The sequence below is a fragment of the Spermophilus citellus genome, assembly GCF_964194105.1.
Source record: "Spermophilus citellus genome assembly, chromosome: 2".
In the NCBI taxonomy this organism is placed as follows: Eukaryota; Metazoa; Chordata; class Mammalia; order Rodentia; family Sciuridae; genus Spermophilus; species Spermophilus citellus.
Window position 1 is genome coordinate 208,696,293 of NC_138183.1, and position 20,030 is coordinate 208,716,322.

Sequence of the window (20,030 nt, forward strand, 5' to 3'; positions counted from 1 at the left end):
CCCAGAGCTTAGGCAGAGTCCATGGCTCTGGGATTCTCTGATGTGGATTCACCTCTCTGTTGCTCATAGCAGCCCTTGAAGTTCTCGCTTGGGAAAATGGTCCTCCTCTTCTTCCTGTGTCAGGCTGCTCGCCCTGACCTTTGCTCCCCTCCTCTGTTATGGTGGCAGTGTGAGAAGCATTGCAGAATACAGGTTAAGGGCAGGCTCTGGAGTCAGAAAGATCAAGGCTTTAGGGTCAGTGCTATACTTCTTACCAGGGTGATTCTACTTCTCTGCATCTCAGTTTTCTCATCTGTAAAATAGGAACTCTAATAATACCTACCTCAGGTGCTTGTTCTGGGGAGTAATGAAACATTAACTATTGAATTTCATGTTAAGCACTTGGCATGGTGCTCAACATGGAATCTATTCAATAAATTCTAGCTATTATCATATTTATAATTGTTATTATGAGTGTTAAAGTGTGATTTATAAGGAAGAACAGCAAAGAACCAACCTTTTTGAGTTTCTCCTTTATGTAGTGCTGTGTACCAGATCCCTCACAGTCACTATTTAATTTGATGCTCCCATTAACCCTGAGGAACTCACTATACAAGGCCAGAGAGACAGCTGACACTCTCCACTTATCCTGTTGGCTTATCCTGTGTAGAAGGCTTATTATCTCTGTTTTGCAGATGATAAATTGAGACTCAAAGAGGTGAAGAGACTAATTTATGTTGTTAAAAATCAGGATTCTGGCTATCCTTCTTAGGGAGTTACTGAGAAGGCAAAAGGGAGACCTCTGCAGGACTCGTAATAATTCTGTTCCTTTATCTGGGATGCATGGAGGTGCTGAACTTATGAAAACTTACCAAACTTCACCTTGGCAGTGTGATTTGTTTGCTTTTAGGTCCAAATGTTAAATTTCAATAAGAATTTCAGAAAAAAAAAAAAAAGAGCAGGAACCCTAGGAAGCGTTGGCCTGTCTGTTCAGGTGACTAAAGAGGGAGAGGGTACTATGAACCAGTCAGAGGGTTCCAAGTGCAGAAGGTGCAGACCCACGTGGTTGGCCTGGGATTCAGCCATTGCTGAGTTCAAGGGCAGATAATGGGGCCCTGGATGGATGGCAAAGCCAGCCCTAATTGCCACGTTCCTTTCACCATGAAAGAATAACTTCCATCATAGGCCAACAAGGGACCCCCCTTTCCTTCTCCACCCAGGTTCCTTGAGGAAGCCCCCACTCCTGGCTCTTTAGCCAGGTCCCACCTGCTCATCTAGTGGAGGTCAGGGCTTCTCCTGGAGGACTCACTACACAAGGCCAGAGAGACAGCTGACAGTCTCGGCTTATCCTTTTGGCTGGGGAAGAGCAAGGAAGTGAAATACTTCCTGGGGGGGAAAAAAACAAACAAACGTCATCTGGACCCCTCCCACCCCTACCCCTTTTTTTAAAAAAAATAAAGAAACTTTCACATTGTAGAAGAGTTGTAGATATATTGAAAGTGGCGATGACAGTAGTGGGTGTGCCTGGCCCTCCACCCTGTTTCCCTGCTGGTTAAGATCTTACCTTGTATTTGTCACAGCTCAGGAACCAGCCCTGGTCCATGATGGTTAACGTTCACTAGTTTTCCCACAAATACCCCTTTTCGATTCCTCCCAGGATATCATGTTACGTTTAGTCAGCACAACCCCTTAGTCGGCTCTGATCTCTGATGGTCTCTCCCTTTTCCCTTGTTTTGATGACTTTGACAGTTCTGAGGAGTACGAGTTAAGTTATTTTGTAGAACATCCCTCAGTTGGGGTTTGTCTGATGTGAATTCATCATGAAGTTGAGGTTTATGTGTCTTGGGGAGGAATGACTCCGGGTGAAGTGCCCTTCTTGTCATATCACACCATGGAACAGGCTGTCGACGTGACTTACTGTTGGTGGGTTAAGGTGGCGACTGCCAGGTTTCTCCACTGAACCGTTACTTTTTCCCTCCCTTCCTATAGTCTTTTCTTCAGAAGTGAGTCACTCAATGCAGCCCTCACTGAAGCCCCATCCCACTCCATTTTTAATCATCAAGTTTATATGACGTAAGACCCGTGAACACGCACAAACTCATTTGAACACTTGCACAGATAGGGAAACAAACCCACACCAGACACACAGATACAGGCATCCAGAAAATATAGACAGACAACAAGATGAATTTATATCCACAAACACAGACAGTTGCAGGCACAAACACGCAGATCCTGGAGAAATCAATAGCTTTGTCCTTCCAGTCCTCCTGCTAGGAGAGTGGTGAATCGATTAAGATTTTAATAACACAGCTTCTGAAGTCTCACTTTCTTTTTAGTTCTTAAAGAACAGGAATTGAGCATGCCTCCATGAGCTTTGGTGGTGAAGGGTTTGACAAATGTGAGGATTGGATCTAAGAAGACCTTCCGGAATGGGCCCTGGCATGAGGTAGTCAGTGGCTCTCACTCCTTTTCCAGGCCCTTCTTCCATAGCTGTAGGGTTCAAGTGGTCCTTACCCCTTATTATGGTTTAGATCTTAAATGTCCTCCCAAAGGCTCATGTGTTATAGGGTTGATCCTCAGTGGATGGTGCTGTTGGGAGTGGGGCCTTATGGAAGGAAGTAAGATCACTAGGGACAAGCCCTTGGAAGGGATATTGGTACCCCAGCCCCTTCTCTCTCTCTTTTTGCTTCCTGGTTGCCAGGAGGTGAACACACTTCCTCTACTACACACTTCTGACATTATCTACTGTCTTACTACAGACCCCAAAACACCAGGGGCAACCAACGGTGCACTGAAATCTCTGAGAATGTGAGCCAAAATAAATCTTTCCTTTTCATAAATTGATGATCTCAGGTGTTTTGTCATAGCCACGGAAAGCTGACTGACACATCCCTGTAGGCCAGAAGTAAGGAGGTGTGAGTGCTTCCATTCAGAAGATCCCAGGGGTCTTCCTCAGGGAAGTATATTGACAGCTTGCCCCAGCTCATGGGGTTCTTTTGTGGGAAATGCTGATCCTAGGTGCTGGTGATTTAGCCATCTTATAACTCTACCAGTCTCCACCCCTGTTGTGTTGGTCTGTCACTCAGCAACACATTTTCAGGGTTTTCAGCATAAATACCCAATCTCTACTTTGGTTTTCAAGGCTTAGATCAGGGCTCTGGCTTACCTTTTTGTCTTTTCTGGAAGGTACAACTCTAGTCCAAGGGATTTACTCATTGTCCCTTTGACTACCTGATCATGGACTCCACTCCCACTGACTTGACGCATACAAATAATACCCTACACCATAGCTAGTCCCTCCAAGAACCTTCCCATGATCTCCAACTGGAAGGGACAGCTTTCTCCTTCAAATTCTCAGAAGACCTTTACTCTAAGGGATAGCACGAACACAGCTCTGTTTAGCTATTTGTGTACTTGTGTTTAATTGCTTACAACAACAGCAATTAACTCTTGGACTTGTCTCCCCAACCCACAAAGGATCCTGGAGTTTTTCCTGGAACAACTATAGTTACCTTTATTAACATGAGCCAACAATTCTGGTCTCTGACTCTTGATTTTTAAGTTTCAGTTTGGGAAGGGAATTGGATTAGTGCAGCTTGGTTCAGATGCTTACCCCTGGATCAGCCATCAGCTATGGCCAGGAGTATTTTCACCCAGCCCAGTCTTGGTCCCTGAGGAGTACCCCCATGCTCAGGAGGGGAAACCTTTCCCAAAGAGGAGAGCAAACATGCAGGTGAGCCCAAGAGGTCACTAATGTAAGTTATCTCTGTTTTTGTAGAAGCAGGAGGAAGGGATGCTAAAATACAAAGCAACAGATGTCTACTGCAAAGTGTGTATGGAGTGAATGAGTCACTGAGTGAGTGACTGGTTCATCTGGTTCCTAAAAGCCCCTAGGTGACTGGTTCCTAAAAGCCCCTAGGTCAGTTTGTCTCCCGGCTCCCTAGCTCTAGAACACGATGATCATGTTATGACATCTTCTGAATCCCTTTTGCCATTGTGTCTATCTTGGGGCACTCTCAGGTAGCCTGAATGGTGGAGGCATATAAAATCTTCTACATGGGTAGAGAGGTGTAGCCATCAATATCTGACACTCACCACTGTGGCACGAACTTTCATTAACTGAGAACATGTCAGGCACCGCAATTCACCAGATACAAGGGACTGTCCTTTGCAGAATGTGGAGAATTCAGACAAATACCAATTAAAGTAGAATGTTATTAGTGCTCCAGGGGAAGAGGCAGGGGCCCTGGAGTTGGGGGCTGACGAGCTCTGGTTGAGGTTCTTTACAGAAGGCAACATTGGAAGTAGGTTTACGGGGTGAGTAGGAGCTTGTCACGTAGGAAAGAAGGAAAGGTGAGAGAATAGTACATTCCAGGAGGCAGGGGATGGGAAAAAGGAGTGGTATATTTGGGAAACAGGGAGGTTGGATGTGCCCTAAGTGTTGAGGGTACTCAGGGCAAGGGAGCCCAGAGTTGGGGGAGATAGGAAAGGGAGATGTGTGGAAAGGGAGGCAGAGGCAGACCAGGGACCCCCTCCTATCCTACCCTCAGGAGTCTTCACTTACCAGGGGCAGTGCTCTGGGGGGACATGCAAGGATTTAAGCAGGAGAGGAAGATATTCCAACAGCTACGTAGAATCCTAATACTTTGTTGGGGGAATATGAAGCATGTTTGCTTTGGGAGCTAATATGGCAAATCTGTTGAATACAGTTCTCCTCCCAGGAATGTAAACCATAGAATTAAGGAAGGTACTGATGTGTAGGGACACATGTATGAGGATGTTTACTGTTGTGTTGTGTTTAATAGTCAAGAACTGGATACAAAGTGAGCCTCCAATAATGGAAAATAGTTTAATAAATCATGGTATCTATGCAACATAGAATAATTTTCAGTCATTGAAAAGAATATTTTAGGATTCTACTGGGTGACTTGGATGGATTTCCTGGCCAAGTAAGAAAATAAAAATGCTGCAAGATGTGTATATATTATGGTCATATTTATGAAATGAGCAATGGTTCAGGAAACCCTATAAATGTCTATATCCTTAGATATAAATCTGTGTAGGAATGTGTGTAGGTGAAGAAAATGATGGACTGATACATAGTAGGTTACCTTGAGTTGGCTGAGGTGGGGGCGGGGCAGACAAGGATAAGGGTGTGATAATGAGTAGAAAATGAGTAATGGTGACAATCACAGAGTGTATGGGATACGATCCCACTCATGTAAAGTTAAATGGGTTTATAAGATAGAATAGGAAGCAGAGTGGTGTGATATCAGATTTCTGGTGATCCCCCACCTACATGTACATACATGTAAATGTTCAAATTCTTTACAAAATAAGATAGCTATTTTCGTGAAGGAGAGTGAGGAAGGTCATTGGTCAGTTTTTGTTTTCAACAGTTTGAAAGGCAATTTCCCATAAGAATCCATAAATGCAATTTCTGTAGTCAAACATGAAAAGCCTATGGTCAAAAATCCCATTTTAAAGCCCTGTAGTCCAACAGCTGCATCTTTTCAGGAAATCCTGCTCCTTCTCATCAAATAAGTGCAAACATGAAGATGATTTTGACCTTGATAATGGGAGCATGGCTTTGTCATTTCAGTCCTATTTGGTATCTGGCTTCATCGATGTCTTGTGTTTCGCTGTACTGAACTCAAAACGAGAGCCATGTCCTCACCTTGTCCTATACAGCTCTATGGTCTCCCACCCCACTGCTCTCACCTCATCTCCCATCCCTGAGGATGCTTCTCAGCTACTCTGGCCTTCTTGCTATTCCTCACACAACCTGAGGATCCTTCTGTCCCAGAGCATTTGCACTTGCTGTTCTCTCTCCCTGGAACAACTTGCCCCCAGATATCCACATGGCTCCCTCCCTCGAATCCTTCACGTCTTTACCCAAATGTCCCTTTCTCAATGTGCCTCCTCTGATCTGCTTCATTTTTAATTGCAGTGCCCAGTACCCCTCCACCCTCAGCGCTCTCTAGCCTTCTTTCTTGTTTTCCTTTCTAGTGCTTACTGCTTCCAACAGATGAACGACATTGCTCATGTATTTTGAAAATCGACTGTCCTGTCACGGGCCTGTAACTCTCATGAGGGACATGATTATGTTTTCTGCTACAGCCTAGGTCTTAGAAATGGCACATTTTAGACACCAAATTCATGTTTGTGGAATGAGTGAATGAACAGGGGCAGGTGGAGGATGGCTTGAGGTAGATGAGCCACAGACAGACTAATCAAAGACAAAGGACCCGGAGTGCAGCCTTAGTGATTCACTATGCGTGTCTTATTTGGTTGTGAAATGATGCTAAAATCTGTTCCTGTCTTTTCACTTCTTGTTCATTTTTCTGGCTTCTTTAGAGAGATCAAAAGCTCCTCAGTGTCTTCATCTCTTTTTTTTCCACAGTGGCTGACACTCATGTGATATTATACATAAGGCACTCGACACGTGCTCAGTGCTTCCTCAGTTATCTGATATTACTGACTTACTTGACTATGTGAATTCTAGAGTGAATTTTATTTGAGATCTCAGCATCGAATCTATCTAATCTATGTTGTCATGTTATTATATTAAGTAAATTAATCTTGTTTCATCACAAGTGATATTCCTGTTCACTGCAGAAAAACTGGAAATTAGAAAAGAGTTGAGAAAAAAGAAAAAATGCTTTAGTTTCATTACCCATAAAGCTCCTTTGGCATTTTAAGTCTTTCCTGTAATGCTTTTTCTAGATAAGGCTTTTAATATTATTGTCATAACTTTCTATTTGCACTTATATTTTATGTATTATTCCACATTTTTCTTTACAATAAACTTCCTGGAGAGGAGTATTTTAAGTAAGTGCATACTATATAACCACGCAGCTGTATCATAGCTCACTTAATCTATTATTTGAGATTAATAAAACTATTATTTGAGATCCATTTCCCCTTTTTTGTAAAGGTCATCTGCTACTGTCAGACTTTATTGGCTGTGGTTTATTAGTCTGGTCACTGGCTTTCAAAACTTTGTACCTCAGTCTTATTATCTGTTAGCTGGAGATAATGAGAGATAGTTGAGAGGATTAACCTTGTGAATGGGAGAAACAGTGCTGACTTGATGCTTAGTAACCAAGTTAGAGCCTGGCATCAAACCCTTTGGGAACAGTGGCATGTTGATAGTCATTCTGGTGCTGTTCTCTGATTGCAGGCTGCACCTGATGCAGGTGGACTCAGTCCAGCGCTGGATGGAGGACCTGAAGCTCATGACCGAGTGTGAGTGCATGTGTGTCCTGCAGGCCAAGCCCATCAGCCTGGAGGAGGATGCCCAAGGTGACCTCATCCTGGCAGGCGGTCCCAGCCCCGGAGACCCTCTGCAGCTGCTGCTCAAGCGGGGATGGGTCATCAGCACCGAGCTGCGCAGGATCGGGCAGAAGCTGGCCCAGGACCGCTGGGCGCGCGTACACAGCATGAGCGTGCGCCTGACGTGCCACGCCCGCTCCATGGTTGGCGAGTACAGCGCGATCAGCAGGAACACCTCCCAGGAAATGGGCCAGGTCAGCTGTTCTGGGGTGGGGCTGGATGGGTGCTAGGAGTAGGTATGCTTCCCAGAAGAGTGGACTTGAATTTGTTAAGTCTGAACAATTCCTGGCCAGAGGCCTTCTTCCTTTTCTAATAAATCATAGAAGAAAGACAGCAAGGACCTTTATGGAGAATTACTATGTGCAGGCATCACACTGGATGTTTTTGACACTTATGTCATTAATCTGCACAACCTTTGGGTTTGGCACTGTCCCTGTGAGGAGCTACACAGTGGTTAAGTATGCCAACTTGAATGCCAGACTGTCTGGGTTCAAACGTCAGCTCTGCTCCATCACCTTGGCAAGTTACTTAGCTTCTCTGTGCTCCACTTCCTCCTTCATCTTAGTGGACATAATAATAACATTTATTTCAGACTTATTGTCAGGAATAAATGCATTATAGTGAAATGTTTAAAGCAATCAATTAGAAATATTAGTGCCGTTTACATTTTACAGTCGATGAAACAGAATCTCCAAGAGGCTAAGTAGCCTGCCTAAAGTTAAGCAGTGAATGATGTCAACAAGAGTCAACCTAAGTTTTTCTGATTCCACAGAGCATTTGAATCTTCTTCTGGAAGCCCAAGGTGGAATGCTGAAAAAGGCCAGGATCACAATTTCCCTGTTTCTCATTCATTTTTCATACTAGAGCTTTATCCTTTACCTCCTTCACTTTGTTCATAGCCACATTCTACTCCAAGCCCAGCTTCAATGCCCCTTCCTCCCTGGAGCTTCCTGGATTCCTCAGTATAAACAATTGCTCAGTTTTATTTTCTTGTGCTTCCAAAGCAGCTGACTGCAGTCCCCTTTGCCACTCGCAGTGTTATAGTGAACATAGCAAGCTGGATTACTTGATTCTCCACCTGGCTGCCCCAGAGTGCCCAGCACAGCACTTGGTCCTCAGCCAGTGCTTGTTGAATTGAATAACACTGAACGATTTTTCTACAGGTTGAAAAGCTGCTAATGGAGAAGTGCTCAGAGCTCTCAGCAGTCACAGAGAGGTAAATGTGGACCTTGGGTCTTCCAGGGTCTATCATCCCATCTTCTGGCCTGGAAGGAACTGGTATCTTTCCCTGGAAGGAGAGTGGGAAAGAGGAGGCCTTGTGGTGATCTAGGAGTTTCCGTTCCCTGACTTTGGTCAGAAACCTCAAAGATCCCTGTGAGATTTTCTGACCCATTTTCAGATTCCAAGGATAAGGTAAAAGGCAGAGAAGAGGCATGTGCATTGACAGAAGGAGGATTTGGGGAGAGTTGGTAGCAAGGAAAAGGTTTCCCAAGCTTTGGAAAACCCTCTTGGTCCCCAAAGTCAGGAGAGAGTCAAAGCAAGATGAAAGCCGACCCTCACCCTTCCACACAGGAATATATAGACGTTGATGTTCACAGACACTCACTTGCCCATGCACGGATATATAAACACACCCACACAATCACAGGAATATACTCACACCCTCTTTTTCATAGTTCACACATATAAACTTAATACATACTTGTACTCAGAGGCACACACACACTCACCCTCCCATGTACACACTCCCAGGTGTGCGTTGATATTCTCCCTCACCCTTCCTGGCCCCAGGCCCTGCAGAACAAACCTTCACTTTGGCCCTCCTGGGGGGTTATGGGATCTCTGGCTTTCCTGGGTGGAACATGCTCAAATAACAAGGGCAAATTTTAGTTTGATCTCTCGTTTTTCTTCTCTGGGAAGAAAATCCTCCAGACTTCTTTCTGCACGTTGTAGGCAGCCACTTCTTAAAAGGCCACATCTTACATGCAATGTCTTACATCTCTGGAGTGAGCTCTGGTGATACAGGGCACTCCAATAGCCCTCCTCTCAGCATCCTCACCTCCATCTCCTGCCCCTGACATCGCTGAGAACACAGACTCTAGCTGCAGTGACAGCAGACTGTCCAAGGGAGAAGCTCAGAGGTGTGGATCTGCCTCTTTCTGATGACCTTTCTTCCTGGTGACAGAGACTTTTGGTCTCCGGGCCAGCACTTCTCTGCCTACTAAGGGGCCCAAGGATGAGCCAGGTGGGGCTTATTCTGTGTCTGACTCTCTTGGAGCTGCTGTCTTCCCTCTCTCCATTCTTTCCCCATGCCAGGCCTGATTTGGTCCCTACCGTGGTTCTGGACCAACCACATGTGCCCTCCGGTGTCCCCCCCCCCCCCGTTTCTTCTTCCTAGGTGCCTCCAGGTTGAGAATGAGCATGTGCTGAAGTCGATGAAGGCCTGCGTGAGTGAGACCCTGAGCACACTGGGCCAGCACTTTGGTCACCTGCTGGAGCTGGCTCTGACACGGGAGGTACAGGTCAGTGCAGGCTGGGCTTCAGAGGGACACACCTGTGAACTCTTGGGGAAGGAGGACAGAGGGGCTGAGCCAGGCTGGAGGAAGCTGCCCAAGTGGCCTTTCTTAGGAGACATCCTCTTCAGATCACCAAAGTTAACCACGGTATCTGAGAGACAGGACTGCCAGAGGTGGACTGAGGCCTCCTGAGCATCTAACCCAACTCTGTATTTTCCGGATGTGAAAACTATAGAGCCCAGAGAAGGAAGAGCCTTATCCAAGGTCACACAGCAAGGTGTAGAAGAGCCTGGCCTTTCCCAATTACACTTTCAGTATTGTTCTTACTATCCTAAATCTTCTCTGATGAATTATTCATCTATCGCCATGAACCCAATGGATCCTTATTATTATGAAAGACTTAAGGCACCTGCAAAGTGGCAATAGTGAACATTCTAGAAAGGTCATACAATCCTACCCCTGTTTCTAGGCAGGCTCTTGCTTGATTCCAGAAAGTGGGTGGACTTTGGAGCCTGACAGATCTACTTTCAAACTGTGGTTCACCGTAGGCCAAGTTCCTTAATTTTTCTCTGCCTCATTTTCTTAATCTAAAGCAAGAAACCTTCCACAGAAGAAAAGTGAGAGGAAGGCCCCAAATGTGTGGAAGGTGCTTAGCACTTAGTGTGGCTTAAATACATGTTATCCCCGTCCCTTGCCCTTTGCTATGTTAAAGCCACCCAGTGCAGCAGATTCCATAAGGTTTTCATTATGAAAGGTATTCACATGCTATTTATAGTTACAGAAATATTGTGTTACATATTTGCCATTCTTTTCCCACCACCAAATAATAGCCTCCCATAAATAACAACTCTCTTTCCACATGGGCTTTTCTCCAAACTCGGCCTCTCTACTGAACCTAGAGTTTCCTTTCTTTCCTATGTGTTGTAGCTTATTTTATGCAGGGCCCAGGCCTTCGTGGCTTGAATCACCTGCTGGTCCTGCCTTAGTCCATGCAGCTGGGTCACATAGGGCCTGCAAACCTGTGTCAGTATGTGTGGTCCTAGAAATTCTAACCCTGACTGAGGACACAGAGTAGGAGGGATCAAAAGCTGGGTGCTAGAGCACTGGACATTGGGATCCTGGGTACTGGGACACTGGAACCTTGGGACCTGGGGTGCTGGGACACCCAGGCAGGCATTTCCGGATGATGAGCTAGCTCACAATCACATGGAGGGCAGGCAATGGTTCAAGTTGGGTCTCCTGCCTCCAACTGAAGCATCCAATCTCAGAGGACTAGTGTGACCTGGGGCCTGAGGTGGTGAAGAAATTGAAGGAATGATGAGCAGAAGCAGTGAAGTTAGGGTGAGGGGCCGGAGGAGTTTCTGTGCAGGCACCGGCTGCTGCTTTGTTTGCCACTTTGGTGCCACTTGCCTGGAAGTGCCAACTTCAATGAAAAGGACTGAAATGGAGGTGTGAAGTTGGATGGTGAGTGAGAGCCAGCTGGTTTCAGAACTGGTCAGCAGGGCCCTCGACCAGAGAGCAAAGTGGTAGGCATCTTTGATCCGTTAGGTCACAGAATCCTGGGAAAAGTTCCGAGGCTGTCAGGAGCCTACTGGCGCCTTTTGGACTGTGTGTGTGATTTCCCAGAGCACAGTCAATTCTGCTTTTTCCTCATTCTGACCTTAGGGTTAAATTCCTGATCTGGTGCTCCTACTTTCCTGGTTGTCTTAGGCCAATGGGGCAAGAGACAACTCTAACCCTGGCGGTCTCTTGCGCCATTGGCATATCCGACCACCTGGGCTGTTGATGTCTGGCCTGGGAGCTGCGTTGGATCAGCTGCTCCTTTGTTTGGTCCCCATTGGCCTCTGCCCTCTGGTGGGTCTGTCCTCTAAGCACCTGCATGTCTGTTTTCTTCCTGATGACCCCCTTCCTGGTGCTTTCCCTTCCCTCCCAGCTCGCCCCATGGTGTCCTCCCAAGTCCTATGGGTTGAATTTGCCATGCCCGGCCCTTACATTTTAACTTTCTTTTTGACTGAACTTCAGCTTCTTTGTACATTAGAACATTTCCACACAGGACAGAGGTGGCGTCAGGAAGTATATTTGTTGAAAGCAGAGTAATTTGTGTTCAGTGTTGTTAGCATGTTTTCTAAACTGGTGACTCAAACGCTATTTCCCAAGATGCTAGTGATTATACCAGGATCCTCTATTTGCGGTGTCTTGACATAATGAAAATAAGCCTTATTTTTTGGCATCAGAACTTCTCCTATGATGTGCTGTTTTGCATTGCAAGTCTTCTGAAAGGTCCTTATGCACTCATAGTCTTTCTTGTCTAAACTGTAGCTTCTGTAGCCCAGAATTTTGTTTATTTCATTCCTATATTTGTCATAGTAAACTGAATAATATCTGATGTAGATTGTTAAGCAGTACTTTCCAAACTTGCTGAATCTCATTGTTGTTGTTTTTGATTAAAGTACCTGTTTACTTATTCTGGCATGCTGGTGTTTCAGGAAATGCAATTTGGGAAACCCTTTTTTAGCACTGGGGAGCCATGAAGGCTCTTAAGTAAAGGAAGAGTCCACTCCCTCCCCACCCCCAACCATAGGCAAAAAACAAATGGTGAAATAATGCTGATTAGAAGGGCAGTAAAAATCCAACATTACTCTGCACAGGCCTGCCCCATCCTGAAATGTTATCATGTTCACTTCTAGGCCCTAGATGGGTATTTGACTAGGAACTTCAAAGGAAGTTCCTAGGAGGATAGGAAGGTGCTCAAGATCAAGGTTTATGAGAATTAGTTGGAGAAGCAGGGGTTGCTTAATCTATGAATAGACACTGCTACCTACAAGGTTCTATGCTTTGGGGTCCTAACCCTTTAGGATTAGGATTGACAAGGGCTAGTGGATCTAATCCATAAGATATCCCATGTAAAAACAAGTTTGTAAAGTAGTGGGGCTGCTCAGCAATGACAGGGGTTGCCTTAGAAACAGTCCATCACTAAGATGGGCAAGCCATAGCTGAGATGACATAGGCAGTAGACAGACGCTGGACTGAAAGACTTGTAAGGTTTCTTTTATTATTATTATTATTATTATTATTATTATTATTATTATTATTATTATTTGGTTCTGGGGATTGAACCCAGGGGTGCTCAACCACTGAGTGACATCCTCAGCCATTTTTTAAATTTAAATTTTATTTTTAAAATTTTACTCATTTTTATTTTGAGACAGGGTCTCACTAAGTTGCTTAGGGCCTCCATAAGATACTGAGCCAGGCCTTGAACTTGCGATCCTCCTGTCTTAGCCTCCCTGGTCTCTGAGATTACAGGCGTAAGCCACCACACCCAGCAGGTTTATTCCATTCTTGATAGGATGCATTTATAAGTGTGGACATCTCAGGGTAGTGGACCAAGCATGGAGCATAGAGGCATTAACCACTGGAGTGTAGTTTACTGGAGTGTAGACTGCTACTGACTAGTTACGCAAACTTCGGCAAGTTACTTATTATTTTTTTTTTCTGACCTTTGGTTTCCTCAGCTCTACAGTAGGCTGTGGTTAGGGTTAATGAAGGAACAGGAGAGTAATTACTGACACTCTCTGGATTGGGTCATCTGCTTTTTTCACTAGACACACCCACTCTGCCTTAAGAGAAACCAACAAGTTTTGCTAAAGGAGTCTCCTAATCTCCTAATTGTTTATTAAGTTTATATAACTCTTTGGTGGGGAAAGAAGAATTTAAGGCTTAAGAACACGAGGGGTCACCAATGGAAAATTAACTAGTATTTATGGTTAGGCTACCTGTGGAGAAAGGATTTGCTGGGCGCCATGTAAGAAGAGATTCAACTTATATGAATTGGTTTACTTGAAGATGATTAGGGGGTGCTCTACTAAACAATTGATTCTCACCTGTATCTTTGAATTTGTCTCAGTTTCATGTAGAGAGATGGTCTATTCACTCGTCTATTCATTTATTCAATCACTTTAATTTTAGTTTAAAATACCACCTCTATTTGAACAAAACCAATTGGGAAACATAGCTTTGGCTCTGGGGCCAAGTGAGCTTGTAAGAGCTTCATCTCAAAACTGAATTTCCCCTCCTTGTTCCATATCTGGGGGCCTATCCCATGGCAGAGGTTAGACTAGAGGAACTTCCTAAGGGGAGAGAGGAAGGCACTAAGCTGAGCCCATTCAGATCCTTCTTCCTCACTCATCAGATAACTCATTCCTCTTCTCTTAATGAGGTGACCTGCAGCCAGGTGAAGGAGCCAGCAGAGGTATTGCTGGTGGCAGGAATGTGGGGGAGGAGACCCTCAGTCTGTGGGGAAGTCTTTTCCCATCTTTATGAAGACATTCCCCCAAGTAACAACCCCAACTCCTTGTGGAATCACTGCAGGCAGTCTACATTTTATTTTCAGAAAGTTTGGAAATGAGTCAGAATGTTGGTCATTAAATGAACTCTACAGATGCTCTGAAATTACTGTTTAACATTTGCTTCCTATTCTGTTTGTCACTCTCAGATTTTGTTGTCCAATATAGATAAGCAAAATCTGCAATGTGATTAAATAGTAGCACAAGGATAACCCAAACATATCTGCTAGATAATAGAAAGATCTAAAATAAATATGCCCTCTATTCCATTTTAAAACTCCCTTGAAGAAAATAAAGTTAATGAAGGAAAAAACCAACCAATCAACCAACCAAACAACCAGCCAGCCAACCAACCAACCAACCAAACCCCACAAAATTTTAATCTGACTGTTCATTGCAGCAGGAGGGTCTTGATTTTGTGAGGTCTGCTGTCCTTCATAGCTGAAGTCCAGACTGTCTCCACAGTAAGTGAGGGAGGTTTCTTCAGGAATTCTCAGTAAGAGCTGCCTTTCCCAAACATAAACTGAAGGGCCAGAGACATACAATATTACCACAGCACTACCCCTATATTCACAGTGAGTTAAAACAGGGACATTCTCAATCCTGAAGACAGAAACCTGGGACACTCCATCCTTAGGGTTGACCAATGCCTTATATGCTCACCTGTTACTGAGTGTTATGGTTTAGATGAGGTGTCCCCAAAAGCTTACATGTAAGACAATGCAAGAAGGTTTCCAGGAAAAGTGATTGGGTTATAGCCTTAACCTAATCAGTGAGTTAATCACTAATGGGATTTAACTGAGTGGTAACTGGAGGCAGTTGGGGTGTGGCTGGAGGAAGCAGTTCATTGGGAGCATGGCTGTGGAGTATATATTTTGTATCCAGAGAGTGGAGTTTTCTTTCTCTCTCTGCTTCTGGATCATCATGTGAGCTGCTTCCCTCTGCCACACTCTTCCGCCACGATGTCCCTCAAACCAAAGGAATGGAGCCAGCCTTCTATGGACTAAGACCTCCGAAAACGTGAGCCCTCAAATAAACTTTTCCTCCTCTACAATTTCTCTGATTGGGTCTTTTAGTCACAGTGGGCTGCATTGACTGGGGCCCCTGGAAGTAACTTAGACTAGTGATCTCAAACCACTTAAAATATATTGCATCCCCCATGTTCCCCAAGATTTCCTAGGAGAAATATAAACACATATAACTTTAAGGAAATCTATTTCTTCCAGATATTCAATTTTTCACTTGCTTTCTTTCCTAAAATGATCTTCCTAGTGATACACTGAGTTTTTAAAGACAGCCATTCTATTTCTTTCCAAAACAAAGATGTGCTCATCACCCATCCCAAATTTTACAGTGCACTGTTCTGCCATGTAAAAACCTTGTTATGTTTTAAGAAATGTGAAAACCACTTACAAATAGTTATAAATGATCTTTATGGGGTGAGAGAGGGTTATGAAGCAAAGGAAAAGCCTTTATTCAAGAACCATATAGTTCTTAAGGTCTCCATGAATTAATTTTGTTTTTGCATATTTCTGAGAGGCGAAATCATTTTCTCCAGTGTGGGGATTTTCTGAATTCAGATATATGGTAGAGTGTGTGAGTGTGAGGTTGGAGGGGTGGTTATGAAAGTTTCTAATTTATTTTGTCTCTCTCATTCATTTATTCTCAAATGGTGTGTGGCTCTTGAGGGACAGTCTCCTTAAAACCACAGCAAAGAGAGGACTGGCAGGACATATCAAACTAAGAAAGGCCCTTTTAGGCACATATTTAAATGAAAGTGATTCCTTTCAGTTATATTTCATTCCCATCCATAGATTGTGACATTAGTTGGAAAGAAAAGTATCTTTATGAGCCAAAGATTACAAAGGTTAATGATAGTGATTACTCTAAGTGTAATTGGAATCTTTTTGAAAACAATCAAACTTTTCCAGATACATTAGATAAATGCAGATAAAAGCTTTACGTGATTTTTTTTTTCAGATTTGGAACACATTATTTAAGAAAACTATTAAACTCTTTTGTTAAATATTTTAAAAATATTTATACTAATTTCTACTTCATGTTGAAAAAGATAAAATTAATTGCCAGCAGCTGGGCTCATTAGATTTATGCAGTGTATAACTTTTTCCTTGTTTAGGTACACAGGGAAGTTTGATCATGAGAGCTACTGAAATTAATTGAATTATTTCTGATTTAAAAATCCTCAGTTCTGTCAGGTGCAGTGGATTACAGGTGTCTGTAATCCCAGCGACTCAGGAGGCTGAGGCAGGAAGATCGTGAGTTCAAAACCAGCCTCAGCAATGGCAAAGCTTGATAAGCAAACTCAGTGAGACCCTGTTTCTAAATTTAAAAACTTCAAAATAGGGCTGGGGATGTGGCTTAGTGGTCAAGTGCCCCTGAGTTCAATCCATGGTACCAAAATAAATAACTAAGTAAGTAAATAAATAAATAATCTCAGTTCTTGTTTAATTATTCCTTAAAGTTGAACACCAAACTTCAATACATGCATGAACCCATTGAAGAAATACTATGCTTTTATTATATTTTTTATTTTATATTAACTGAGGATGTAGTTATAGATTACTTTGCATTATTACAAATTCTGTCAATTATTTTATCTTGCCTTTATAATGTATTTGAATAAATCAAACTTTATTTGGGGTCTATGTTATTTTAATATTTTTAAAAATTTTCCTTAGAAAGTTATCTTTATTACTATTTGTCAGTGGTTTTAATATTTCTTGGGACATATATCAGAAAACTTTTTAATTAAAAATGAAGGCAGGCCTTTACTGAAAGAAAGTTAACTCTGATGTGGCTGACAGGCTTGACAAAAAGAACTCTTTGCCAGGCTGGTTATAGGGTGGGTATTTTCCTTATTTAAATAAGTGAAAGTTGGAACTTCAAGGTTTTGATAAAAATATTTGAAGTACAACCTATTTTATTAAAAATAGTATTGACAATGAAATGCATGTTTTGACTTTCCTAATTCTATATGAATAATTTGGGTGACCCAAGGTGCTCTAAGTGAAAAAGTGGTGGGTATAATTAATAGTTATTTGGTAAATCTTGGTAAAGTACTTTTGGAATTTTTCCCAGAAATTAAGAAAGTGAATGACTCTAATGATTGGGTAACAAATGCTTTTTGCAAGTCAAGTGGTTTCAGATTCTTTTACCAATTTAGAGGAGCAATTTAGAGAAGTTATCAATTGCCAGGTTGTTAGAAATCATATTTGATGACAGATCACTGTGATTTTATATAATTTAGGAGGCTGAGCAATGGGGCTCTACAAACTTCTATTTCTTTCTATGAATTTAAGGGAACAAAATTTTTCAGAGTTTACATCTAAAAGTGTAGCATTAAATCATTTAATTGTGGATACATGAATGAATTAAAAAGTTTAAAATAACAAAAAATACCTATTCATCTCACTAAATATGTTTACAGTAACATTTTAATATTTATGATTTATAATTATCAAATTTTATAACCTATTTATTTTCTTTGGACCAATTGTGCTAATGATAACCAATGGAAACTAAATCAAGAAAAGTCTTTTCAATACTTGGAGCCTTATAACAACAGGATATAAAATAAAATTTCAAATTCTAATGGTAAGTATCAGAAGGGTGATCAATAAAACCCTTTAAAACTTAAATGCATTACATTAAGGAAAAATTCCAAGGTAAAAGTAGAATAGGAGTATAAATTCAATAATGAAAAGAGAAGATGCCAAAATATTAAAGAAAGAGATCATTTACGTCTTTTTAAATGAATGATGATATCAACTTGTTTTAGATTTCATTGTCTTTTATCCAAAATAGGTTTTATGTTAATACCTACAGTCTGATGTAAATTATATCCTTTCCAACTTTATTTTTTAAACCAATGCTGAAAAAATTGTAGCTGTCAAATTAAAATGTGCAAGGGCACATGTAAATTTTAAATCCCTAAAATTCTTTTAGGAATAGATTGGAAAATATTCTTTTGGCATCAGATACACTGGGCTATTGCCCCTGCCTCTCACTGGAGAATTGCTTAGGTCTTAAAATCTGTGTCTTACAGGGATGGTGTCCTTCTGCTTCCCATGCTTTTTACATTTAAAGAATCATCCTCAGTAGATACCTGAACTGAGGTCACCACTGAAGTTCTTAAAGTCTGGCCCCTGTTGGCTTCAGTGAGGACCAGCTGGGGCCAGCAGTTCTCAGAACACCATCCTTCCACATTTTCTGAACATCCCAGCGTCGGATAATATTTCTTTCTGCTACAACTTTTTGTTTTTCAGTGATGAACTGTGCCTCCAGTGTTCCCTTTCCCTCTGTGAAAACCCTGATGTTTACAGGGAGAGTCAATTGAATTTCTAACAATTACTTTCCTGCTCACGTAGGACTCTTTCTAACTCAGAGTGGATTTGTGCATCTGAGCAACTTTCCCTGTTTAATTCCCTTTGATTTCTGATACATTCTTTGGTTTTTCCAAAAAACTCTTTGAGATTTGGAGATTTCTCTTGAAAGACATAAAATCAGTTAAGTTCTGGGTCTTCCAAAAGCCTCCTGTTCTAAGAGATCTTATCCACACTTACCTTCCTAAATGGGATGTTCCCATCCAATAGGTATTTTACCATCTGACCAATAGGTAATCGGGGCCTAGGTTCAATTATTATTTCGCCTAGCTTCTCTTCAGTATATGCAGTCTTTCTGTGCCTTCCCACAGAGTCTCAGTTACTACATTTCTCTAGCATGTTCATGAGAACAGAGGAAATGCTTCTTCCTTATTTCCAAAACTTTCACCAGAGACCTATCAGGTAGTCTTTTAAAGAGTTCATGATGGATTTGTAGTATTTTCCTATGCTTTATAACTATTAAAGCATAAAACACACAATGACAACCCTTTTTATTTTATATCATTATTTCGGGCATTTTTTCAGCATAGGGTTGAATGATTCTTGCATTCTTGCATCAGCAAAGCCTGTGATCAGAGCTGGGGATGTGGCTCAAGCAGTAGCGCGCTCGCCTGGCATGCGTGTGGCCCGGGTTCGATCCTCAGCACCACATACAAACAATGATGTTGTGTCCGCCAATAACTAAAAAATAAATATTAAAAAAATTCTCTCTCTCTCTCTCTCTCTCTCTCTCTCTCTCATCTCTATCTATTAAAAAAAAAAAAAAGCCTGTGATCAGCTGGAAGATGGCCTGGTGAGCCCTGTGCAGCCTCACTCACATGTCTGGTGCTTTGGAGAGGTTGGCTGGAAGGTTGGTCTCAGCTGAGAGCACTGGTGGGGATCCTACCTGTGGCTTTTCCAGCATACCAGTCATGACAGTCTCAGTTATCAAACTTTCTACATGGCAGCTCAGGGCTCCTAAAATAATATCCCAAGAAGCCTTGTGGAAGCTCTAAGACCTCTTGTTACCTAGCCTTGGGACTCCAAAGACATTACTTCTGCTGAGTGCTGGATTCTGTTGGCCAGTCAAGGCACAAAGGTCAACCCAGATACAAGGGAATTAGAACTCTTCTCTCTGTGGGAGGAGTAGAAAGAATTGGTAGCCATCTTTAATCTACCCCACCCTGTCGAATCTGCCTACATTTTATGTCATTTTGCATAAATGGGCTGTTCTACTATGTCTACCTATGAACTCTTTACCTAAAACTTCAGGAAGAGGCTTCACAATAATTTCCAGGCCCTTTCTGAGAAATCATTCCAGCCTGTTATTTGAGAGTTAATCTCCCTATGATCGATTTCACTGAGTTGCTATCACTCTGAATGAGAAACAATTACAGGACCCCAATATATGAAATCTGCATTTTTCTAATTCCTTATTTAGAGCAGTTAGGCTGCACACATCTCCTTCA

At 42.4% G+C, this 20,030-nt stretch overlaps 1 protein-coding gene across 4 annotated transcripts in view; it reads left to right on the forward strand.

The window, feature by feature from the left end:
* The window catches only part of INSC (INSC spindle orientation adaptor protein), a 126,775-nt gene that overhangs the window by 57,261 nt on the left and 49,484 nt on the right, over positions 1–20,030 (forward strand). For all 4 annotated transcript variants that reach the window (XM_081282277.1, XM_081282278.1, XM_081282279.1 and 1 more), the window contains 3 exons: positions 7,166–7,511; positions 8,481–8,533; positions 9,716–9,839. In XM_081282277.1, the coding sequence (XP_081138403.1) occupies positions 7,166–7,511; positions 8,481–8,533; positions 9,716–9,839 (523 nt within the window). The remainder of the gene's footprint in view (positions 1–7,165; positions 7,512–8,480; positions 8,534–9,715; positions 9,840–20,030) is intronic.